Raw genomic sequence first — 26,733 nt, forward strand, 5'->3', positions numbered from 1 at the left:
CATATTAGTAATCCAGCAACGTCTATACCTACAGTACTCAATCTCATGCGCAAATCCTCCTATGTCTCAGGTTATACCTTAAATACTAATAAAACATAATTCTTTCACCTGTTCATTACACCCTTAAATTGTTAGAGAACACAATAGCATTTGGCAACAGGAGAAGTTAAAGTATTTAGGAACCCAGTTTTCCCATTCTCTTAAACAATCAATTGCATTGAATTGTGACTATTTGGTAAGTAGGGTCACAGATAAAATTCCTAACTCATCTTCATTGCACCTTTCATGGCGGGGAAAATCAAATCTATTAAAATGGACTTGCTCCTCTTATTTTTTTTACACTTTATAAATGCCCCCATTACAATTACCTCTCACGTTCTAGAACAAAAATATACTGTATTCTTTCTATTTTATTTTTACGTCATAAACCTCCACAACTTTGCTATGCCAAACTCAAACTTTCCATATTTAGTAGGGGACTTGGTTTATCAGAGTTTTAAAATTATTATATAGCATTTAATCTGAAACAAGGCTCTCTATAGTGTGTACGCATTGACACTGTTCATTCACCTAAATGGCTCCAAGTGGAACAACATTTGGAGTCACCATTTCCTTTACCAACATTACTATCTATGGATAATTCTAATACCCTTCTCAAACCATCTAGGATTAGCATGTCTACTAACTTAATCCTACATGATTTTGATTTTTCATTTTCCTCACCTATTTCATACTCTACAAAACCATCTCTAGAGCATAATCCTATGATAAAATGTAATCATACCATAAAAGTTTGGAAATCTTGAATAGATGCTGGTATTTTTTACTCTGAGAATATCTATGATAAATGTACTTTATTGTAATTTTCTGTATTACAAACTAAGTTTTCATTACCCGATACACATACCCATAAATATGATATCCCTTGTAAAGCGGTACTTAACTCTTGTCAAAATAATTACACCAAAATATCACTCTTGACTTGACTCTTGACTGTATCAGGGTGCTTTCTGCTTATCTACACACAGTTCCTAAATTGTACAAACAAGTAAATAGCTCACATGAACCTAACTTGACCTTTCTTAGTAAATACTGGAATACAGAACATTCAATTTCACCCTGGATACTTGGAGACATATATGGTTATCAAATATCAGATCGCTCCTGTGGCTGTATCTCAAAGGATGCTTTTGTTTTCTTTAATTGTTTATAGGCTACTTACATATTGTATAAGGCTAAACTGTTGATTCCCCTTTCTGTTGGAATTGCAATCAAAAGGATGGTTCTTTAATACATGTTTTACTTGAGTGTACTATAATTTCAAAATTTTAGAGAAATGTTTGGGATATTATATTGAAAGTACTTCACACCACTGCCACCCTCACCCATCGCCTGATTATATGTAAATCTACTGCATTATCCTCCAACTTATTGGATCATTATAATAACCTTTTTGACCTACAGCTCTCATTGTCATCCAACCCATTAAGACTAATTGAAAAACAACTGATATATTGTCAGTTCATTCTTGGTGGCCTTGTATTCCACTTGCTAAATATAGAGCTCAACTGTCCTGCACTTGTAAAAATACTCCTTTGCTTCAAAAGCTTTGGGGACCAATTGATGAATATATTGTGATTTATATGTAATATATATGTTGATTATGTAGGTTATTTTCAAAGATATAGCTGAATGACTATAACATAAGAAGGTACATTTATAATTTAATTGCTGTATTTCAGCATTTCAGTATATTTATGTTATATATACTATTACGATAAACTTTTTTGTGTTGGCTTCTAACTTTGAAAATAAAATATTTTGAACGTGAAAACAATCATAAAGTCAAAATGCGAAGCAATATGATTCCAAATCCAAATTGGAAACATAGAGTAAAATACAATAAGCAAAATTACTCCAAAATGACAAAGATCGAATGAAGGGAATCAGAGACATGAATTTTTTAATTTTTAGTTACAAATACAGAGAAAAAGCACAAAGTGTGATTGATAGTCAATGGTCACAGTAGACCAATCCCTAGACATAATTAGAGTCTGACTGCAATGGAGCACAGGCCGGATACATCAACCAGGTTTGATCTGATCAAATATTTTACCATCTGAATTAGTTTTTGAAGTCCCAACCAACCACAGCAGTGCTCCTATTCTGCTCCTCTGTACCCCCGGGTCATGATGATAATCAGGTTGCTTTGGTTTATTATTTCCAGCCCCAAGAACAATTCTTTTACCGATAGAATATCAATGGCATTTTTCCATGTTCTCACTCAAATAGTTATTTTGCCATAAATCTGAAACTTATTTAATGCTATCTTAAGGCCGATTAATGTTTGGATGCAAATTCGTTTTGCACATGCTTTAGCACTCAAATTCCAAATTCACGAACACAACAATGATTTGCTTCCAATTCTGAGTAGAACTCTCTCTATGTTAAAGATATGGTCGCTGTCTCGTTTGCCTAATTGGTCCAGTGCTCAAATACATTATGCTCTCATATTTCCCAGTGGTACTTTCTTTGAGAGATGTACATTGATTGTGCTGTGATGAGTGGCACAAAAAATCTCAAATTGTGCCTGCACTCTTATTAGAAATTAGTATAAACCTTGCAAGACTGGATGCCCATGGCCAATGGGATTCAATCTAAAAGCATCCATAGCAGCACCGGGCCTTCTATGTGGCTTTCCAGTCATTAATCTTGAAAATTATATTTTTCTGAGCAGTGTTGCAATCAGATTTGTGGATAGGAAAGAAGTTCTATTTTTTGTTAGGTGCAGGTAGCAATTCCACAAATCATTTGATTTGGGAATTAATTTGGTGAGTACTATTGAGTAAAATTCTTGAGCGTGAAATCTAGATGACAGGAGTACTAGTTTCCATGTCCAGTACGAACAAGGCATGGTGATTACTAAAAGTAGTATGCGGGTATTTCAGATTTTTTGCATTTAAAGGCAACTAAGGCTGATGAATCAGCTGTGAGATGTATTAAGTGAACTCCGTTCATTTTGCCTGCTCTCACCAATTTCTGCTAATTTGGCATAAAAAGGTTGTGAAACAGTACCCTGAAGATGAATTACCTAAGGCAGAAGTGACATAAAATATTAATGACTGATTAGTACTAGGAGCTCCCCATCCACGGTGCTAAGGGCAGAAATAGAAATGTGCAGGTTCAGTCGCTGAGCATGTTTAGTGGGGTAGAAAGTCTTTCACCGACACCTGGCATATTTAGGGATCATTCCACTTAATGCTGTGCTGTTCAGGATGAAGGTTTGATCTGCTTTAGGAAAAGCACAGTTTGTAAAACGAGACCCAGAGCTGCCGTCCATCAACTTTCCTCAGAATATCTTGCTCGGCATAAAATAATACTGACTCTGCTCTATTCTCAGAATGAACCATGGTTGAATGCAATACGTGTGGTAGAAGATGACTGTTGATAATCAGCCTCATTTACGGATTGACGGGCAGCCCACCATCCAATCAGGGTGGCAGAGCTTATGACCTCGTGCCGTATTTATTACTCACCACCTACCTGACAGAGATAGCTGTCCCTTCAAAGCCTCTGCCTTGGTGGCTGCCTTGAAAACACTGAAGCTTTGCTGAGTGGCCACTATGTATAATGCTGCTACTCAGGAAAGCTTGTTGTCTTTCATAATCAGTTTTCCCAAAGTGGGTGTTTGTTTTTGAATCGCAAAAATATCATGGCCCTGACACTCTAGGGGTTTTCCCTCAGCGTGTGGGACTGATTTTTACTTTTAGCTGTTTAGGACCATCAGCCTTTCCTAGCAAACCCAAACAGGATAAAGGACTTCAGACCCACCACCCTAAATAGGAAGGACAGTCTGTACTTGGGTACTTAGGTACTAAGACTGATAGCCTAATGTCTGTGCGGTTGTAGGTCTTAGGTCTCCGTCGGTAGAGCCGCAGGACTGTTTAATTGAATCTAAATAGAGCAAACGGACCGGGTACTCAACCACGTTATTGGTGGAGTACCCTTTTTGCCAAACTCTAAAGTAGGCCCTATGCCTCTTGACAGTTTAGTTAAAACAGGAAAATATTGTGCTGTCCAACAATTAACTGATCCGGAGGGTTCGACTGAATTTTTTTATGTGATGTGTGGTAACTGCACTGTGAATAATTGTGCTATTTACCCTTCAACCTTCAATGTAGTTAAGAATGTCTAAAGAGACACCGCCATGCATTGATCTCTTATCTTGTATTGTTACGTTTAGTGGGTTTTGTTGCCAGGTAGCATAACCAATAAAATTATACCTATCTAGTGCTAAAACACACTACAGTCCAATTCAGATTTGCCTTCTGTGATAGGTAAATACAAATCAAAGTCCTGCCAAATGTCAGCACGTTTAATAACCTTTTTAGGCAAGCATATTTCCTTTTCCTTTGTAGCTGCACACTTTTTAGTCACATGTGGCCTCTCTGAGGCTCTCAATTTATGCACCATACTAATAATAATTTGTACACACACCAATAATAATTTGTACGGTTAATATTTGGTGCCATATGTGAAATCACACAACATGCAACAAAGTGATGGAAGAAAGTTTTTAATTAATCTTAGCCTCTGTTCAACTGCTCGGTCTGCAAGACCATCATTTTTCACCAAATGTGCCTCTTTAGTCAAGACCAGCAATATGCATATCAGCATTGATCCTGCTATAGTAAGAACAGCCCTGATCAAACTGCCAGACCAGGTTCTAGAGCCTGGTTTCGGCCTACTTAGGCCGAGTCATTGAGGTATATCTTGGGGCACTTCTGGGTCTCCTCCTCGCTAAGTAGGTTGCTGTTTAATGCAGGTGTGTCATACACACGTTTGACACCAAACTCTTTTTCTAACTATCAGCTGCAATCCACGTTTAGTGCGTGTGCTTGGTGCACTCTGTGAATAATCGGTGGCTGTGGACTATATGAGTGCATGATTGTGGTCATGGAGGACCTATTGATGTACCCTTCACACACAGACCAAAATTGAAAACTACAGCTGTGGGATGTGTTTTGGTCATGTACATGATACATACAGCAGGTGACTGGTGGCTGTGCACTACTGAGATACAGCAACTAAGCCCCAATGAATAATGTGTAGTGCATCAACCTATTCAATCTGTTGGTTTTCTTTTACATGGGTTCTTCTACTTATTTCACGTTTGCATCCGGTGAGTTAAGAATTAAGACTTCTCATGACTCAACTCTGAGATGATCACATACCTGATGCTACCTGGGAAGTTACTCTGTCACCTGTAGAATCTGGAGGCCTTAGCAGTCTATGCCCTGTTTAGACTGCGGAGACATGATGCCCTCTGCTTCCACTATCAACTAAAGTTCAAGATATCTGTACTGATTAAACAGTTTTATTTAAGCTGGGCGCTCTTTATTGGTCAACATTTTTCTCTATTATGTACCTTGCCACCGAACCACTTCTTTAGTAATCTAATGTTAAGTTCATCACACCAAGACTGTTTAATTTGGAGACTGATCCGTCTATCTTCGGGATGCCCAACCTCAGAAGACCAAAGTTCCAGCCTTTTTAGAACAATTAAGTAGCATTTTCCTTTGAGTGCCCTTTATTAGTCCGTGGCATAGCACCAAACTGCTTCTTCAATTGGATAATACACTCAATACGTACCACACATAACATTATAAGACGTGGTTTTAGCTTCAAACATGTACCAGTCAGGTCTGGTGCATCTGAGTGAGAACACACTTGCACTAAAACAGATAGCAGCCAAAGAATGCCGAACATATTTAGTTTATCTTCATGGGGCATAACTTGTAGAATTTCAGTCTGTACAACGTATACACGTATGTACTAAACAAAGGCTGCAACCTTTGGTGTGTCCAGATGCGGCACACAAGACCTGAAAACAGACTGCAGCCTAATGCTTTGGGCAAGTTTAGTGTACGCCAATGTGATACTGTGGTAAAAGAGTTACCATGATTTGTACCAGACTCGTGTACTTTATTGTTAAGAAACATGATACGGATGTTTACATATATGCCATGTAATATTCACACACACTACGTGGTATGAAACAAAGTTTTGTGTGTATCACGGAGTTACACAAGAAGAGCTTCTAGGCCATGGTTCCCTGCTGCATTTAGTTGCTGTGAAATGTATTCACCATACATGTCTAGCAGCCGTGCATTGTGTTTGCCACTTGGATACATCATTGGTGGCCCTATCTTTTGTCTGCAGAGTATATTTCACACATCTCATGGCCTCTGCGTGCCCTGCACTGGCACCCTCACAGTCCTGAGACACATACCTATGCACCTGCTGTACTAGTAATTGCAACATCCAAGCCCCAGGTAGCCATTCTAGAGTTGAGAGAAGATGCTCTCTGCGTCATTATGTTTTCTATTTTGTTCTGATAGATTTCACAGAAACATGATCTTAAAGGTACAGTGTACGTTTAGTCTCTGGGCCTTGCCCTAGTTCACCTTTGCCCTTTCTGTGGTTCGTGAATCCTAGCATATTATGAAGGGAGATTTTAAATCAGAGCCAATGGCCACGTACTCCTGAAGTCAACGGGGTTTAGAGCATTATTCCATAATAATCATAATATTGCATTCGTGGATAGAATTGTCACGAGAGGTTTTTAGGGACCTTTTGCATCTCCGTGCAATATTAGTTGGACAGATCACAAGCAGCAGTGTCTGGATCCCACAGAAAGCTAGGAAACATAGAAATGCCTTTAACCAAGCACAGAAAATATTTTCTATCAGGCTGACAATAGAAGCATCGAATGAGGACCCAGTTAGCAGCAACAGCATGATGCTGTTCAGTGGGAAGAGGGTGCAGAGTGCAGTCTGTCTTCAGTGTTCTCTGCATGCGGAAAGTCACTAGAATGCCTCCTAAACTCGTTTCAGTACAACACCAGCTACTAAGAAGGGAAACTAAAGCATTATTTCTGGCCGCCATTTAATTCTCATGATTGGATTTAATGTAGCTGTTCAGAATTTCATGCAGTTGGTGATTGTGGAAAGCTTGATCTTGTTTTCCGAAAAATAAAATAAGACTGATTTCTGCGTTGTAGCAAGACCTTTTTACAGATGAGCATAAATGGTCCCATGTCACAAGGACCTTTCAATACCTTCTTTGGAAAGAAGCCAGGCATTCAAATAAGCTTGTCCATTAGATCCCATCAAAAACTCTTACTTCAGTATTGTAGACTGGAAAATAGGTCATCATTGGAATAAATGAGGAGTGAGTATTTGCCTCGTATTGCAGATGCTCAAGCACTAAAAAGGTAAAATCAAGGTCACAGTCTTCATATTCCTTGCAGTCACTACTGGGATCTAGTTACCCGTGGAATAGGGTGACCACCTGGCATTGAGGCAAATTCTGGACAGGACTGTAAAAAATTCAGGACAAAGGGTCCAAATTCAGGACAAAAATTCAGGACAAACGGTCAAAATTCAGGACAAAAATTCAAGAACAAACATCAGTTTTACATACACACACAAGAGAGGCCATGCCTCACTATGTTGTCAGTGCATTTATTTACTCTTTTTTAACCTAGCACTATTTATTCACTGTGGTCTTTTTGTGATTGCCTCCTGGTATGCTACATTTAGGTGTCACATTACGTCCTTGTTCAGTAGTAAATTAATGCCCTTCAGTACTGCGGCAAGGCCATCACCCCTACCCAAATCTACCAGATCTTTCCTGAAGAGAAAGTAACAGCAAAATTTTGATTATGTTTCTGAACATTTTAAAACCCCTGGCAAACAGTTTGGGAAACATTAAGGTAATTAACCTTATGCTAGTTTAAACAAATTGAACAAAAACATCTGGCTTAACCCAACCGCCCACGGACTTTCAACTTAACGAGGCAGGGCAGATGGTGTGGGCGACAGTCTCACACCTAGGCCCATATTTATACTTTTTGACGCACAACTGCGCCAACGCAGTTGTGCGTCAAAACTTTTACCGCCGGCTAACGCCATTCCAAAGCGCCATGCGGGTGCCGTATTTATTGAATGACGTTAGCCGGCGCTGCGGACTGGTGTGCGTCAAAAAAAATGACTCACACCAGGCGGCGCTGGCGTAGGGGAAAATGGAGGTTGTGCGTCAAAAAATGGGGCAAGTCAGGTCTGGTCATGGCCATTGGGCATAGTGGCATGTAGGGGGGCACAAATCAGGCCCCCCTATGCCACAAAAAAAATACGAAAAAAATACCTACCTGAACTTACCTTTCTTTCCCTGGGATGGGTCCCTCCATCCTTGGGTGTCCTCCTCGGGTGGGCAAGGGTGGCAGGGGGTGTCCCTTGGGGCATGGGAGGGCACCTCTGGGCTCCTTCCGAGCCCAGAGGTCCCTTAACGCCTGCCCTGACCCAGGCGTTAAAAAACGGCGCCCATCAGGCTGGGCGTCGTTTTTTAAGGCCTGCCCCCTCCTGTGCGTCAAAATGACGTCACAGTATAAATATGGGGCACAGGCCTTAAAGCCATTTTTTTGAAGGGAACGCCTACCTTGCATATAATTAACGCAAGGCTGGTTCCCCCTTCCAAAAAATGGCGCACATGGTGGAACTTTGACGCCCGCTGCGTCGGACGTCAAAGTATAAATATGGGGCAGGGTTTGCGCCGATTGTGCGTCAAAAATTTTGACGCACATTTGGCGCAAACAGAGTATAAATATGCCCCCTAATGTCAGAATGTGATGTACCCATAACTTGTCTGTGGTCTCACAGCACTAGAGTGTATGTCCGGGACTCTAAATTTATCTCAGAAATGGGAGCCCGGACTACCAATCAAAGATAATAAAAGAGGAGGATGAAATTGAGAGCAAATGGGAGATCCACGGCAAGTAATTCAAAGGGTTGTTGCCTAGAACTGGGTAAATAAGGAAGAGAAGTACACGGTGGGACAAGTCCTAAAATCAGACAAGATGGGTCCACCAACACTATTCGAAGGTATTGGGAACCTGGGGAGTTGTCTCTGCACACAGGAGCGAAACAGAAGGGGCAATGTCAAGTGGTTGAACAAGCAACACCCATCCACCTTGGCAAACTCTTCTGGTGCAGTGGTCCGCTGTTAGTGCTTTTGAAGGGTGAGCAGGGGCCAGACCCCTTGCAAGGTTGTGCAAGGCAATTGCCCGCTTTGTCCATGTCTTTATATGGTTTTGAAATTGAGCAAAAGCCAAACTAGAGATCTGGGTTATCCCTAAGTGTCAAGTACACATAGAATCTTCAAAATATTTGGGATGTAAATTGCAGAAACACAATTTACAAATTTTAAAATGTAATTAGTGTTTCTTTGACATATGGCACTGTTTTTGCCTTTATATACATTTAGATCTCAGATTGAACTGGGAACCAGTTACCTTTTGATACCTAATGATTAATATCTACCATTCTTACACTGATTTCCAGGAAGAAAATCTCGGCAGAGCGAACTGTCCCTCCAAGCCCAGTTTGCTTTTTGGTCTTCTCTTCTGCTTTCTGTAGTGGACCATGTGGCACTAGTGAAGATGGTGTGCTACCCCAATGATAGTATTATTTTGCAAACCTTCCCCTGCTTGTTCTTCATTCCTTCTTCAGACATGTCACACATCTGATTTGGTCACTGCGGCGCCATCAGGAGCTCTTTCCACTCTAAAGCTAACTGTGACTGCGGGGGGATTAGGTCTTCTTGACTTAGAATGCTATATTCAGCTGCACAGGTCCAATGGGTGGCTCGCTGGCTTTCTGCTCACCTCCCGGCATGAGATGGGGTTTATCAGTAAAGACTTTTAAGGAAGACTTAATGCACTGCTCATTGTTTCCTACTGACCATTCTACGGATCACCATTCAGGGTTATCATGCACAGCTTTCTCTTGCCTTGCCAGAACCTGTACACCACTGCACTGACACTCTACTCTGCAACTCTGCACTCTACACCACTCTACTCTATGCAACTGCACTCTAGGCACTATACTCTACTCTACACCACTCTACAATACTCCACTCTGCACCACTCTACACCACTGCACTCTATGCCACATAAGTCTACTCTGCACTCTGACACTGCACCACTCTGCATTACTGCACTCTCTGCTACTCTATTGTATGCCACACTACTCCACTGCACTCTGTGTAACTCTACCCCATGCCACTCTATGCCACTGCACTCTGCGCCAATACACTCTAAACAACTGCACTGTACGCCACTGCCCTCTACTCTGTACCACTGTACTCTACGCCACTGCTCACTGTGCCACTCTACTCCACTCTACATCACTGCACTGACACTCTACTCTGCAGCGTTCCACTCTCCACCACTGTACTATACACCAATGTACTATGTACTACTGCATTCTATGCCACTGCACTCTATGCCACTCTACTCTGCATCACTCCACTCTACAGCACTTTGCTCTACTCTGCACCACTCTACACTACGCCACTGCACTCCCTGCAACGTCAGTCTACTCTGCAATCTATGACACTGCACCAATCTACACTACTGCTCTCTCTGCTACTCCATTGTATGCCACTCTACTCCACTGCACTCTATGCCACTCTACTCTGTCCCACGCCACTCCATGCCACTGCACTCTAAACCACTGCACTCTACGCTAATGCACTCTAAACAACTGCACTGTACCCCACTGCACTGTACTTTGCACCACTGGGCTCTACACCACTGCTCCTATGCCACTCTACTTCACTCCACACAACTATGCCACTAACTTTAATCCATGCTGAACAGCAGCTACTCTGGTGTACAACATTGCTAATGGCTAAAACACATTAGCAAAGCCAATAACTCTTTCGTAGATGAGACTTATTGGCTTTGCCAATGTTTGTTAGTACTATGAGGTACCGAGGTACCTGAAAGAACTGTGAAAAATACAATTACATCATAATAAAGGCTGCTACAAAATGCGCAAATACATTTCGGTTAAATAAAAAACAAATTGCTTCTCAAATACAGATTTGAATAATATACAGTTTATACCTAGTGATAAAAAATGTTATAACACTCAATTAAAACCACACACCCCACAGCTCACTTTGGAACACAATTACAATACCTCTCTGAAAGAAATATCTTTGCCACCAGGAAACTTCAAGTGACTCCTTTCAGTAAAGTCAGTGCAGGTTTTCAAGCCCCTTTGTATTTGCAGATTTACCAGTTGGGCACATTTGTATGTCTTTAGGGAAGGAGACCCCCTGGATAGAAGGTCTGATTCTTATCTGTCTGCCCCTCCCTCAGAGCACAGGAGACTCCCAGCCTTTCAGCCCAGCTGGGGAGACTGATCTGCCTGTAATTTCGCCCTGCCTCCGTTGTCCGTTAGGTGAAAGGCTAAAATTACGGACAAATGCCGTCCGTGAAGACTTTCATCACGGACAACGGACAGCAGGGCGAAATTACGGACAGTCCGTGAAATTTACGGACGGGTGGTCACCCTACTTCGTGGAACTGTATCGATAGACCACGGTCAGACAGACAGACTCCTGTAAACTCTTTGACAACAGAAGTAATTAAGTGCTTTTAGTTCTGGCTTTGAGAGAGTTTTCATGCTCTCTTAATTTATTTGTCTGTTCAGCTAACATTTACATTTTGCTTTCTCTTATCGTAGCATACAGCAGTCTGCGTCATGTCATGTGATGTCAAGTTTGCCTTATATTCTACTTTTTACAGTGTTTATACTATTTTACGCCATCCTTGTTTGTGCCTTTAACCTATGACTTCAGACGACAATAATTTAAACCACCAGAGCCATTACTTTGAGTCAATAAAAATCATATTTTGCCGTGTTGTGTATTAAAAGTAAAAATAATTTCTATATCTGTGTTAAGTACATCTGCCTGCTTGGAGACGCCTGTATTGTCTTAGTAAAATTTTATGGGATGGTTACTTTGTTCAAATCTAAATTGCAAACATATGGCTACCAAGTTTTTTTTGTGGTATATGCTACCAATAAAAAATAAAAGCAATTTTCCATCAAAAGAGCATGCCAAGATAAGATTGATTCCTTCTCCCAATTCTCGTTTTCTGTGTGTTGCTAGCAGAGGAATATGTTCACAATTGGCTGAAACCACAATTATTAACCTCTCTAATGAATGCCCAATAACTGACCGAGGCCTATACTTTCCCCTTCCGAGGCCTATTTCGGTGTACAAAAAATGGATATATGCGTTTTGAAATTGCTATTTATGGAGGTGTTTACGAGCACATCCAAGCCATGGATGAATTATAATAAAAGATACATTTATCATTAGACGAAAGAAAAATATTAGTGTCCATACAGTTGTATTTGCACTAAAATGGTCTTTAATCCCTTTATCCAGGAATATTATTGAGATTTGTTTTCCCCCTCGCTATATAATTATTGGTTAGTGAAAGACGCGTATTTTCGTATTGCATGACTTTTACATAGCAATACCTTTTGCAGTTTACTTGGTTTCTTGTTCCTGTGGCAGACCGAGGTATTTGATAATGGAAATACTCTGTGGAGAGATGGGGATAGTTAGTCGCTGTGCTCTGACCCGAGTGAACCAGTAATGTGCCTTGGAGGGTTTTCTCCTTGGTAATGTTCTTGTGACCTGCCTGTCAAGTGCATGTGGACGTTGGACATGAGGTGGATTATCCTCCAGAGGAAGAAACACGTTCAAGATTCAGGTCTTGCATTGGCCTTCAAAAAAACAGCAACCCTACCAAAGAAGGCCAAATATAAGGCAGTGCAGGTGGTACTAGGTCGTATTGGTGCCCTCTTCAAACTATGCCAGATTCCAGACTGCCACAGACACATGAAAACACAGGACTGTAAATTATTTGGTTTAGGTCTGTTGAGGGCAATCGTTTTTGGAACTAATGGATTTAGGGAGATTGGAGATTTCTTTACAGGACATAATCTGATCAAATCGGAAGAGTTTACTCTGTGCTATGGGATACAATGTAATCAGTTATTTTTGAGTTTTATTCAGTTGAACCAGTTTATAGTAGATTACGTTCAGGAAGCGGGTGCAGCTGCTCAATTAGTCATTCGTTCCCTAGTTAAAAGTAAGCTTACAGGTACTGGTAATTGGTATAGGGTGCTGCATAATTATTCATTTTAGGATTTAATTACTGAGTTTCTAGAAAGAATACAAGAGTAAACTCACTGCAGGATCTCTGAAGGAGATTTGTAGCTCATTTCAGACATAGGGCGGAATTCCTTGAAGGCAGCGAATTATAAAGAAATGTCCTTTTTGTTTCAACGGATGGCATACTATGCTCCACAAACACTTCATAATATATTTCCATCAGTTAGGGGCCAATGTTTTCGCTGTCCACAGAAACGGGACGGGCGAATGGCTTCATATATTCCATATATGTCCAAAACTCTCACAATTTTGGAGGACATACTCTCAAGTATTAGCAAAGGTATCTAGCCTAGGATCGTAGCAGAGGCGAGTTTGGTGCTATTTGGTGTCTCTAATGAGAGCTCTAAGACACATAAGTACGGGCTGTACTTTATCTTCATACCATTACTAGTAGCACGCTCACTCATTTTGCAGTATTGGAGAACGCAGCAGCTTCCAACTTTCCAGGGTTGGTATAAAAATTTTTTAAGGACAAAAGCTTTTGAAGAAGCCTATGCATGACCGGTGGGGAATGTTTCAAGGTTTTTAGCTATCTGGAAGTCATCTAAATCCTCTGTTAATAATCTTGCCTAAGGGTTTAATGGGAAGCTTCTAAGTTTATATATATCGGCAATGATGACAATGATTATGTTCATCATCTGCGCCTGTAGACCGCCACATTCGTAATTAGGCCCTCAGTGTTTGCATGTTTTTTTAGTACAATCTTCTGCTAACGATATCCCCCTTGTTATTATGTTCCTTCTAGTCTGCCTTTGATGCTATAATAGGACGACGATTAAGCTCCCATAGGGCTTAGCTGGTATTTTTAACATTCATATTTCTGTACCACTGCATTTTTGCTGCTACCAGATCTAATCTTGCACAATGCACTCCATCACTTTAAGATCGCTAGCTAGGTTATTTGAGGGAGGTCAGTTGTTTATCATGTATTTTTGCACACTTTCCTGAGTTGGACAAAGCTTTGCACAATGCACTCTGTCACTTTAAGACTGCTATCTCTTGAGAAATGCAGAGCATTTCTATGTTTTGCACTTATGCATCTTTGAACTTTTGCATCATGCTGATATCAGATGGATGAAAGTATTAGCATTCTCAGAACTGGACATGGGTCATCTTGTCATTACGTATGTCTGCCCACTCCCCATCGGGATAAATATTTGACTAGGCACATTGTCACTTTAATACTGGTTACACTAGTATCTCCAGAGACACGGTAGAGAATTCCAAGGTTTTTCTTCTTGTGTTACTTTCCTTTGTATAACTTATTTTATGCAATGTGTCAATCAAGAAGAACATCTTCTGATATATTCCAATCTTGTTATGCCTATCACCATGTTTTGTCATTTGCTATGCTTACTATATTACATTCAGCTGCTCAATAAAAAAGGAAAAAGAGAAAGGATCCAGGTCTTGGAGCCCATCTCCTAACTTGCATCAGCTGAGTGACTGTTGTATTTCGAGGTCCTAGTCGGAGTCTCCATTGTTAATGGATCTACTATCTTTCCAAAAGATCCATGTGGACGAGTCTCATACTAGATGTGGCACAGTGTTTGAGGCTGAGCATTTGCTGTATGAATGTGTCTATGAGCTAGTTATGTTGTACATGGCTATGAAACAGAACGGTTTTATGGGATAGATTGAATCATGCAAAGATCCAAGACAAGACAAGCAGGCCTTACAAAGCATCACCCACCTTCTGACAACTTGGAACTATTTTCCAAATCCAGCTTGACTGGATACTCCAATTCTCTGGCACAAATGTTTAACACTGTTCATAATCTCCTTCCAGTTTTGAAAGTATATTTGGCAATTAGAGAGAAGAATCTTTCACAAACCTGGCATGGTAAGCTACAGAGACTTTGCCTCAATTTAATTCAGCCTCCTAAAACAAACCTGTCTTCAATACTGTGTTTTTATTGGTCACCTATGGATTATGTCTAATAATTTTACAGCAACAAGAGATAAAAATGCAGTGTGTGTGGCTGTTAACTGGGGTTTCAATTAATGATTAAGCAACATATCGAAATACATTCAAGCCAACAAGACTAGTGCATTACCCTCTAGTTTTATGTAATGTTTACAAAAAACTTTTATGTTGGATCAACAGCACATCTTTCACCATACTTTATTTTATCAATCTTTTAGAAGTTCTAGGGAGATTAATTTAGGCTCTGCCCACATGTTGGTGGACAAGAGTTTATGAATGGATTGGAGAGAGTTTGTGTTCTCCCACCACAGAAAAAGTGCTTCCCCTCCATGCAGCTTTGATAATTTTATTTGTTTATCTAGCTGCAAGAGCCACCACAACCAACTCAGTCCATTACAATGCAGTGTTCAGTATTGTGGCTGGTTACAAAAGGCTCACCAACACACACACAGTATCAAGTTTACAGTGGGATGAGGCTTGAACTTTCAGGGGCGCACAAGTGGCACTGTTAAAGTGTCTTACATAAGAAGATAGTTCTGAGTGTTTATTTTTCTCTGGCAGTAGAACAGAGCCCCTCCATCTCTATCATTAGATTTACACTTCCGATCTCAGTTGTGTGCTTGAGAGCAGTATGGGTTGCCAAGAGTAACGGTAGTTCCCATGTATTTTTAGGTTTGTTTTGCCAGTGCAGCTGTCGCCCGGCCCTTTGTGATCAACAAAAATGAGCCTTCAGTGTATTTCTTAGGCTCCACCCACATGTTGGTTTCTCTGAATAGAAGATTTGATTAGGCTAAAGTTTTGTGCTTCCGTTAAAAAGAGTGCTCAAATGAAATGTTTTGCTGTGTGCAAAGTATATATTAAATACAGAAGGACTGAGTTTGGTTATAGTTGCAGGCCAATGATAATGCTTAGAGGCCGGATCTGTTTATTATAAAATGTTACAAAAAAGCCATGAATTTATTGTGAAAGGCATATGTTAAAGCCAATAGCAACTAAGGATGGATTGTTATTACTGTATATTAAAGCACCTACAGATAGGTGTTTTGTTACATGTTACCACAGTAAGGAAGGGCTTTGGTGATGGTTACTTCCTCAACAAACCATGGGTAAAGATTTGCATTGTGAGAATCCTTGTTAAGCCTTTTTAGGAGAGATAGTATTTTGTTTTGACATCTGTAATTTTGTAAACATTTGTAATTTAATGAATGTGTGCCCGATTGTAGCTTTGTGGGAAAGCTTACACCTACTGCAGTATGCCTGCATTGGTTATACTGAGAAGCCAAAGTACCCGCTCTGACAAAACCTAAGGTCAACGATTTACAGTGTAATAATTCTTTGTAGAATCTCTTTGGAAGGCCTGGGAGGCGTAGCTGTCTAAATCACAACAAGCAATCAAGACACATGAAATGGGGTCTGCACATAGGGCAATACCCTCATTGCAGGGGTCCTTGAGTCCCTGTATGTCACAAGATATGAAGTGAACCAGACTGATATGGGGAATTACAAAGAATTACTAGACATTAGAAACAATTGCAAGGAATGCCCACACAACACCCCCTGGGTGTCATGGTTCATCATTCGCCATCCTTCCTTGCTAATCAATCCTCTAATGGCAGGAAGGCTTCCTGTATTCACATGAAGTACTCATGGGTGGAGGGTGGGAAATGGGATCTGAAAGGTGAAGAATAAAAATCATAGTTACCTTCTCAAAGGAATACCTTTATTTCTTGAGGCAGCAGTGAGATGAGTAAAACGGGTGTAGATTCCAAGGGGCAACTATTACTGCTGATTTTCACTCTCCAAAGACTGTACTTCTTTGCAATTCCCCATATTTCCCTGGTCCAATTCATATCTTGTGACATACAAAGACTCAAGGGCCCCCATAATGAAAAACACCACCTCAAATGTGGCCTATGCTAGAAACAATAAAATGAAGCTGAATAAAATGTACCTGGGCTAAAGTGCACAAACGGCTGGCCTAGTTGCTAAAATAATGTGTCTAAAAACATGGCTAAAATAGCTATACTACTAGGCAAAGGTCCCACCATTGTTGTAAAATCAGACGACTAAACAATGTTATTCACCTATTTCAGTTACTCACACATTGCTGATCTGAGCTCATATATTCATTGATTTGTTTTAAGCTTGAAACAATACTGATTCTCTTCTGTTGAGTAATTTATTTCATGCCTTTTTATCAGTAGATCTGATTATCTGAATTCCTCTTCTGTCAGGGTGAAGTGAGTGATACTACGAGAAAACATATCTTTCTACTTATATCTAGAAATTGTACACAAATTGTGAAGTTGTATGTCAGGAAAACATATCTCCCCACTTATATCTAGAAAATGTACAAAGATTGGGAAGTTATAGGTTTAAGAGTCTGTGGTAAAGGGACTGGCACATTCTTAAACAGAGTTCGGATTTACATGGAAATTAATTATAAATATATTTTTAATTAAATCCTGCATTCTTGTTTGCTACAGGTTACCAGTCTTGAAAACAGATTCCAGAACTTGGAAAATGTAAGTCATATTTCAATACTTTCTTTGATCAATTAAACATTTAGAGAATAAGGGTTATGGGAGAGGAATGTATAGTTTGACTTGATAATCTTCTAAATGACTGAGATAGGTTTTATCAATACCAAACATAAATGGCATGAATGTACTGTAAAAGTATACAGTACCTCTTTGTAAAATTATCTTGGCTATGTGCCAACATCAGTGCCTCTAATGAGTTGTTTTCTGCATTACCAAACTAATATTTACTTTTGTAGCTTATAATTGTATCCCAAATTGATTTATTTGCTTGTTATGCTACACTAGTAGCTCCAGGAATAAAGTGAATGGATGAGTTGTTCTTTTCTTATTGTTTAAGTCATGCCTTTGTATTTAGAAATTAAAGGTTGTTCTTTAATTTCAATACACTTAGAGGGTTTCCCTGACCACAAACCCACAACATAAGAATACCCCACACTCCACGATTAATGCTTTTTATTTGAAATCCCATGCATTTTTCAACACCACTGAAATGCTCCACACAAGCCTTCCCAGCCAGCAGGCTTACAAAAATGTTAGAGGGAGAAAGTAAAGGGAGAAAGAAAACAAGAAGGGGTTGAATCTTTAATCTCAATACGCTCTTCTTATTTCACATTATGAGACAAACAAGATTCCCTATTTGAATGAATTATCAAGTGACAGTACTAACGACACAGATCAAGTATCACAACATCATTGTCCTGATCAACCTGAGTCACCCAACACTTCCTTGATATTCAGCCATCTGTACAAAGACAACAAAAGGGCTCTGTGAAAGAGCAAATTCTAAAGATATTTACTGCACATGTGCTTGGCAAGTGTTGTAAGGCCATGTTTTGCTATAGACGTTTGAGATGACATGCACAGATGAAAGGAGCAATTCCAAAGCTCCGTAGATGATCCTTGCCTCAGTTATTCATTCAAACAATAGTTTTGAATGAATAACTGAGTTACTGTAAGTACAACTAATTGCTGATTATGTTGTATATTTGGGAACCGTATCACGGGTTTCCCTCTGGTGCCTTACTAAGCTTACTGAAAAAAACAAAGTGTGTTGTATACAATTGTACTTGCTCTGGGAGTATCTTTATTTGTCATTCAGGAAGGTTACATTTTAAAATAATAACTTCGGTGCACTGTCCATGACATCAACTTGGAGATTAGCCTTGAGAAATCAGCATATTACAATGAAACACATGTTGGCCTTGCACAATCTTTTTAAATTGGGTATATATAATGAAGAAGTACATGTTGTGTGAACTGTTTCTTTCAATATCTGGGAACAATAAAACCAATGGTCATTTTAAGATTTGGGAATCATTTTTTAAACTTGTTCTATTTTATTGCGTGCCTAAATTGCTTCTCTGTCTCATGCACATATGTGTAGTATATCAGGGGAATAACTAGTATATTTTGAGAAGACCAGCACTGGACTTCTCTCTTTCTTGTTTGATTCAGAGATTGGTCAGGGTCTGCACTGTCTAAAAGACTGAGGTGTCTTGATAATGCTCCCCCAGTATATTAACTACTTAGAAGTTGTAGTGATATTTGAACAGTGGAGCACACTGGCATATTTGTGTTGTCTTGGAAAGGCAAGGCTTGTTAACAGGTACACAAGGCAATACCTTTCTATTACATGTGTATTCGAAGAGTGACTCAATATGTATAGACAGTTGTTCCTTCCACTAACTATGCAGCTTTCAAAGTCTTGAGCAAGAAAGTAGTTGCATTTATCTGCCTTGGGTGTTCTCTGTGCTATTGAAGGCAGCATATGGCAAGGAATTATTCTACAAGGACATGTGTGGTGTTTTAGCTGTTAAAACCATCTAAATGTTCTTAGTAAAACCTTTTAGTACCAACTCCTAACTCTTTTCAGTTTTGAAAGAGACGTTTCTAGAACAGCCCTAAGTAAATAGTTTTTCCTTATATATTTTGACAAAATTATATTTTATCAGTGGATAGAAATGACTACTGTACTCCAGCTGCAGAGGCCCCCATTCCCCTGACTTGAACATTAGGTCTAATACAAATGGTTCTGACTCAGAAAAAGTATAATAAATCTGCAACCGTAGGTTTATGTCCACATTTGGGTGCAAATTTACTACTTTTCCTGTTCAAAATAATTTCCAGAGAAATACTTGGAAATCTACTCCTAGTGCACATTTCTAGATGAGTAGGTGGGAGGTTCAGTTGCCTATTCAGTATTAATAGAGTTCTCCTTAACAGGGAACTCCACTCAGAGGATATTGGAACCCATGTTCAAATGTACAGTTTTTGTTTTATTTTTCCCACCAATAGAAGTGTTTTCCCTGCACCCCATATCTGGAGGTAATCCTTTCCCATTCTCCCCCTGGGAAGGGATTTACACAAGCCATTGGCTGGAGTAAAAATCTCACACTTTCCAGGGTTCAAATGTGAATGTGAGGAGTTTCTGAATACCAACAAATACCCATGCCTGTGGACATTCAGGTTCCAGTGCTAATCATGCCTTGGAATGCCCACTTTCCCATCCCTTGAGTAATATCTAAAGGTGCAGAGAACTCCTTACTTGTGGTGGAGCACTCCACACATGTGAATAGGTTCACACCACTGTTTGAATATTACTGACAGGCATAACAATTTAAATTTGATTGAAAACATACATTTACAAAAATAACTTTGTGAATAGGGTCGTAAGTGCGTTCTCCGGAAGCTTCTGGACTAGGCTAAGTCAGAAAATAAAGCCTCATGATGTAAACAACAGTAAACAAATTGGGATGGTGTGCCTTGGAGGACTAGCACAGACTACTGGCACCCAAGAAATAGCATGATACCTTTCTCTGATGGACAGGTGTTATTTCCGAAGGAGGAAAAAAAGAGATCCTTACACAAAGTGAAGCCAGTTTGTATTTTGGAATTACCATTGTGGCATGAGTTCTTGACAACCCCAAATCAAGTTCTTCAGGGTTCTGCATTGCTTAGAAGGGATTAGTGTCCCAACATCCTAAAAAATATGGCAACAGATTTAAGCGTTTCCCTATAAAATACCAAGCTGTGCTTATAAGCCAGACATCAGTTGTAGGAGAAAAGGATGGGCACCCCTGTTTTCTTGGAAAATGGACAGCAGAGCGCTTTTCACTTGCACCAGTGTAATATTTAGAGCAAACATGTTTGTCTAAAGAAGCGCTGAAAGTCAGCTTTTTGATTTACCTCAAAACAATGCGGTGTATTTTGCCTAGTCTTTGGAGCTTGCCTATCTGATATATGGAATCCCTAAAAACCTGCAGTCTGGTAGTTGTCTGGTCCAGAAGGATAAGTCCGTCAGTCAGAAGTACAACAGACAAACTCTTTTAGGCAGAGACCCTGTCTGCTCAAAGGCCTTTTCCTAGTTGGATAGAAGAATGAGGGTTTTGGTATGTACATTCTGGCTCTGGCCCAGGTATTGCATGGAGACCTGTTCATAAGGATATTAGCATAACAGTTTTGAATAGGATCGGGACTCTCAATCTGCTAAACTGATTTGTGTGACTCAAAATCCATAAAAAGGTGTGGGATTCCAGCTCTGCTAAACTTGACGAGAGCAAAGCTCTGACCTAATTGGAAGGACAGTGCACATCAGTCTGTTTCCACAGGCAACATGCTTCACTTTGAGTTTTTCACAAAGTCTTCATTGTGAGCCCACAGTATATCTGAAGCTCAGCTCAGTCCACTTCTGATTGTATCTGTCACATGCTGAAGTGATTCAAGCTTTGCGCAATCCTCAACGTGAGAACTGACAAGAGATAAGATGTCCACAACATCACATAATTTAATTTCACAGTGACAGTGGAATGCTGCTCTCTGAGCTTTTGCCTTCTTTTCAAGAATCCTGACTTTGATGTTATGTTCAGACCATCCAACTGTGCATAAATCTCCTTTGTTACTGACTGGAGCTCCAGGAACCATTTTATTTGTGCTCAAACATTTTCCACCAGATCAACATTTGAACCCCAGTCATACTGTAAGGAATTTTGGGATTGCATAACCTTTTCCCCATCTCTAAGGTATTTAACTAATCTGTTAGAACATGGATTGTACCTTACACTATTGTTTCTTTTTGATCTGGTGATCCTTGAATTTTAAAGGAACTCCCTAGGACTGAGGACATCATGTAGAGGTGGGTGGTAATGGGACATCTGACAAAAAACAATAGATGGCCAGTCTACCTGCCTCTCCTCCCAGCCTCATTTAGTGGTGGGGAAACCGCCTGGCTTCTAATGTTGGAGCCTCACCCATTCAACTGCCCTAAACACATTCCTGTTAATCTAGCTACATGAGCATCATCATCTCCATGGGATTGTAAGGCCTGCCCCATTTAGAACAGGACTTTCAATGCTCCTTTCTTTATGCTGAGTTCACCAATGCACAACCTGGAGGCCTTAGGCTGTGCATGAGGGACATTTTGTTTGTTGTTTTAGAAACAAGCACCCACTTTATATGTTCTTTGAAAAATAAAAATAATTCCAATGAGCTTGCTTGCTGCCATGATGTTGCGAGTCAGATGGCATTGTACCAGCAGGGCTGGTTGAAGTGGATCGACATTTCACTTGCCAAACATTAAACGGCCATGTAAACTTTAAACTGTGCTTACAAGGATTCTCTTTGGTGACCTTTCCCTTTCTTCTCAGGCATCTTCCTGCTAAGGGTATTGTGGGAGTTTAAACCCCTAGGCACTTTTTTTTAAATTGTATGTAGGATGTTAAAACTGAAATCTTTGTTGTAGGAAGCTGGCTTTGTATATACTATATCAAAGTGAGATATAGTGTTCACAGAATCCAGGGGTTCCCCAGAGGCTTGACAGAGGCAATAATAGATAATACTAATGCTCTATTTGTGGTAGTGTGGTCGAGCAGTGAGGCTTATCAGAGGGTAGTATTAAGCATTTGTTGTACACACAAAAGTAATAGAAGAAACACACACTCAATGACTTAACCGCAGACCAATAGGTTTTTATATAGAAAAATATGTTTTTGTTACTCTGTTACTAGAACCACAAGACTCAGTTCAGAAGTAAATACTGTTGCAGGTAAGTACTTAGCATAGACATCATTGTAACTTTGTTTCACTTTAGTCAAGTAAACAGTTTTTAAGAAAACAGAGAATATCTATTTTAAAAGTGGACACTGCATTTTCTGAACTGTTCCTGGGGGAAGAAAATAAAGTACAGTTTTAGAGGTAAGTACATGACTTACAGTTCCAGTCTCCTGGGTATAGGTAGTCCATCTTTGGAGGTTCCAGTTAACCCCGAACACCCACCACCAGCAACAAGGGGCCATTCGGGTGCAGAGGTAAAAGAGGAGCCAAATTAAGGTGGGCCCCTATGGTTACAGCGGGTACTCGGAATTTGGTCTACCAGCAGGTAAGTACCCACGGCTCGGAGGGCAGACCGGGGGGATTAGAGGAGCACTGGAGGGGCACCAAGTAGGCACCAATCCCACACCCTCAGCGGCACTGGGGTGGCCAGGTGCAGGGTGCAAACAGGGCATTGGGTTTCCAATGAAACTCTATGAGGGGACCCAAGGGGTCACTCAGGCGCTGCAGGTAAGGTCCAGGGGGGTGTCTAGGGCACACCAACGGTCGTACAGGGAAGAGGGCCACCTGTTCATCGTTGCTGCAGTGGGTGTCGATTTCTCCAAGGCCTGGGGGCTGCGGGTGCAGTGGTTCCTTTGGTGTCTGTATCTTCATCCAGGGCAGTCGCTGTCAGGGGGGTGCTTGGGATTCCCTCTGCAGGAGTCGTCATGGAGGGGTGGAGATGTCAACCTAGGGTGGGCACTTGGTCGCTGTCACCTGGGGGTCCTATCTGGTTGGTTGGCCACCTGGACTCGGGCTGTGGACGTCAGGTGCAGAGTGGTTAGGACTCACGCTTCTGGAGTGAGGTGGGAGTCCTTTAGAAGCATTTTATTTTTTTCTTTTGGACAGGGCTGCTGTCCACAGGAGTTTCTTGATCCTCTGTGATGCAGGCAGTCCTTTAGAGGTTTTTCAGAGATCGCTGGACCTGCAGGATGTGTTACTTTTCTTTTGCAGGTTCTTTGAAGCAGCAGACGGGCCGGTAGGGCTGGGACCGAGTCAGTTGTTGTCTCCTTTCCTTCTCTGCGGGTTTTCAGCTCAGCAGTCCTTCTTTTTGTGAGGTCATCAGGAATCTGACTAGCTTGGTTCAGGGAGCCCTTAAATACAAGATTTAGGGGTGTTTTAGGGGTCAGAGGGCTACTGTCACTGAGGGTGGCTACACCCTCCTTGTGTCCATTCCCTTTGGGAAGGGGGGCACATTCCTATCCCTATTGGTCCCTGTCCTCCAAACCAAGATGGAGGATTGTTCAGGGATGGGGTCACTTCAGCTCTCGACACCTTAGAGGGGGTCCCAGCTGAAGTGGTCACTCCTCCTTGTTTTTCTTACGTTTCCCGATGAACTGGCTGCCCAAAGTGGGGGCTTGTCCAAGAGGCGGGCATCTCCACTAGCTGCAGTGCCCTGGGGCACCATAACACGAGTCCTGAACCTTTGAGGCTCACCGCCAAGTGTTACAGTTCCTGCAGGGGGGAGGTGTGAAGCACCTCCACCCAGAACAGGCTTTGTTTCTGTCCTCAAAGAGCACAAAGGCTCTCACCCCAGGGGGTCAGAATCTCATCTCTTGGTGGCTGGCTGACACAGACCAGTCAGTCCTACACTGAAGGATTGGGTAAAATACAGGGGGCATCTCTAAGATACCAAACTTCCCAGTATTCAGTGTAGCCATGATGGAACTGTGGAGTTCGTTTTGACAAACTCCCAGACCATATACTTAATATGGCCACACTTCACTTACAATGTCTAAGAATGGACTTAGACACAGTAGGGGCATATTGCTCATGCAACTATGACCTCACCTGTGGTATAGTATACCCTACCTTAGGGCTTTAAGGTCTGCTAGAGGGGTGACTTACCCATGCCACAGGAAGTGTTTTGTGGGGATGGCACCCTGAGGGGATGCCATGTCCACTTTGCCTTTTTCTCCCCACCAACACACACAGTCTGCAATGGCAGTGTGCATTTGTTAGGTGAGGGGTCCCTTAGGGTGGTACAACACATGCTGCAGCCCTTAGGGATCTTATCTGGTCACAGTGCCCTTAGTACCACTGGTTCCTTTTAAAATGGACATATCTGTATGCCAGAAGTGTGCCAATTGTGGAAACAAAGGTACATTTTTAGGGAAAGAACACTGGTGCTGGGGCCTGGTTAGCAGGATCCCAGCACACTCTGTCAAGTCAGCCTTAATATCAGGCAAAATGTGGGGTGTAACTGCAATAAGGGCCACTTTCCTGCATTTGTAAATTGTACTTTTTACAAAGGGCAAGCTTCGGGGGACAATTAGAAACTCTGATAGGTATAACTTACACCAACCATTTTAAATACTGACAAGGCCATGAGATTTGAGACAGATGCAAGGACGGGTTCCTAACTATTCAGGTAATGATTTCTCTAAAGTTGAAGTTGACCATTTATGGGATATTTAAGACATGCTGAGTTAGATGTTTATAAGACTATATGCTTGATTGTTAATTTAAGAAAAATAATTCGCAAATATTTGGTCATAAGAGCCATCCTTTATTGATCTCATTAATTAAGAAGTTGCAACTCTGTATCTGCTCCTGCTCTCTGTTAAATATGCCCTGGAACATTAGATTCTGGAAGCTTAATTTCCACAGGTTTCAATATATTTAGAACAAAACACATCATTTATATTTATGCTTCTGTGTATTCATAAACCCTCTGTATTTTAACAGTTCCTTGATTATATTTGGTCATACTTTATACTGTGGCATACACTTATAAATAATGTAAGTATTTAAAAAAAAATAAAGTAATCGAGCCAATCATGCACACCTTGATTTATTGCATTTTTATTGACTGACTTTAGACCTTACTATCTGTAACAGTACAGTGGCAGAACGTGAGACTTCTTAAAGACCATAAATAATGCTAAAGATGTACATTTGCAAAAAGATTCTAGAATCAGGTTTCCATTACAATTCTTTGTTTTCTCATTTGCTGCAGACTGTTCAGCGAAAGGCTTGTGGAAGCAACCCCTGTCAAAATTTAGGAACGTGTCTCAATCTGCTGGATTCTTTCTTTTGTCTTTGTACAAAACATTGGCAGGTAAAATTTGCCATATAGCAACATCCTCACTGTTCACTGTTCAAACCTCCTGGTGTGCACAAGTTCTCAAGTGTTAGTAGATAAGTATACTGAAGAAATGGAGGGGGTACAGCCTCACTATATATGTATATATGCTTTATGTTCCATAACAAATAATATTACATCCACTAACTTGACCTAACCACTATTTCGCAAGGTAAGACTATGTAAGTAGACGTGTAGTCAAGAATAGTGTTATACAACCAAGTAGGGAAACAAGAATAAAAATGCCTTAATTTCCATAAATAAATAAACACTTTGTTTAATACAAGTATTAATATACATTTGTTGTAGTATTTGCTAACTGTTTGAGAAAAGTCAGTTGACAAGTGTCTATAGTGGAGAATGTTTATTGTTTTTATTATCGGTATTGTGGTCCACATCTTTGTTATCCTAATCTAAGCTCACACAACACATAATTAGCATGATAGTTCTTTAATGGAGACCAGCATATCAGTAGTACATGGAAATCTTAAAGTGTCAGGACAGTTAAGCATTTGCCATTTACCAAACATTTCTTAAGAGGTGCCTACTTAAACCAGTATTATTCTTTTTTTTAAATTATTTGGAGTGTTTGATTCAAAAGCATATGTTGCTCTTTAACTTATTTATATTATTATTATTTTAGGGTCCATTGTGTTCAGTTGATGTCAATGAATGCTCTTTGAATGCAGGAACCCCTCTGGAATGCCAGAATGGAGGAGTGTGTGAAAACACACCAGGCTCCTACAGGTATGCTACATGCTTGATTCTGCCAGAGTAGCACTCCCAGGACAAAGACAAGTACATATCCATACCATCCATTGAGGTGCTTTTAGCTGGATATTAACTTAGTTTGCTTTCATGACATACCAATCATTAAAGTGCATTTAGCTGGATATTAATTTAGTTTGCTTTCATGAGCTCCCAGGCTTATCCTACAAATGTCCCATTTGTAGAATGATTTCTTCATAAATTGGCTAAAGAGGTGGATAACC

At 40.6% G+C, this 26,733-nt stretch overlaps 1 protein-coding gene across 1 annotated transcript in view; it reads left to right on the forward strand.

Moving 5' to 3' along the window:
* Positions 1–26,733, forward strand: part of CUBN (cubilin) — a 1,111,275-nt gene that overhangs the window by 17,254 nt on the left and 1,067,288 nt on the right. The window contains exons 4-6 of the mRNA XM_069211549.1: positions 17,515–17,553; positions 25,616–25,717; positions 26,385–26,488. Of these exons, the coding sequence (XP_069067650.1) occupies positions 17,515–17,553; positions 25,616–25,717; positions 26,385–26,488 (245 nt within the window). The remainder of the gene's footprint in view (positions 1–17,514; positions 17,554–25,615; positions 25,718–26,384; positions 26,489–26,733) is intronic.

This window comes from Pleurodeles waltl, chromosome 10, assembly GCF_031143425.1.
Source record: "Pleurodeles waltl isolate 20211129_DDA chromosome 10, aPleWal1.hap1.20221129, whole genome shotgun sequence".
Taxonomy (NCBI): Eukaryota; Metazoa; Chordata; class Amphibia; order Caudata; family Salamandridae; genus Pleurodeles; species Pleurodeles waltl.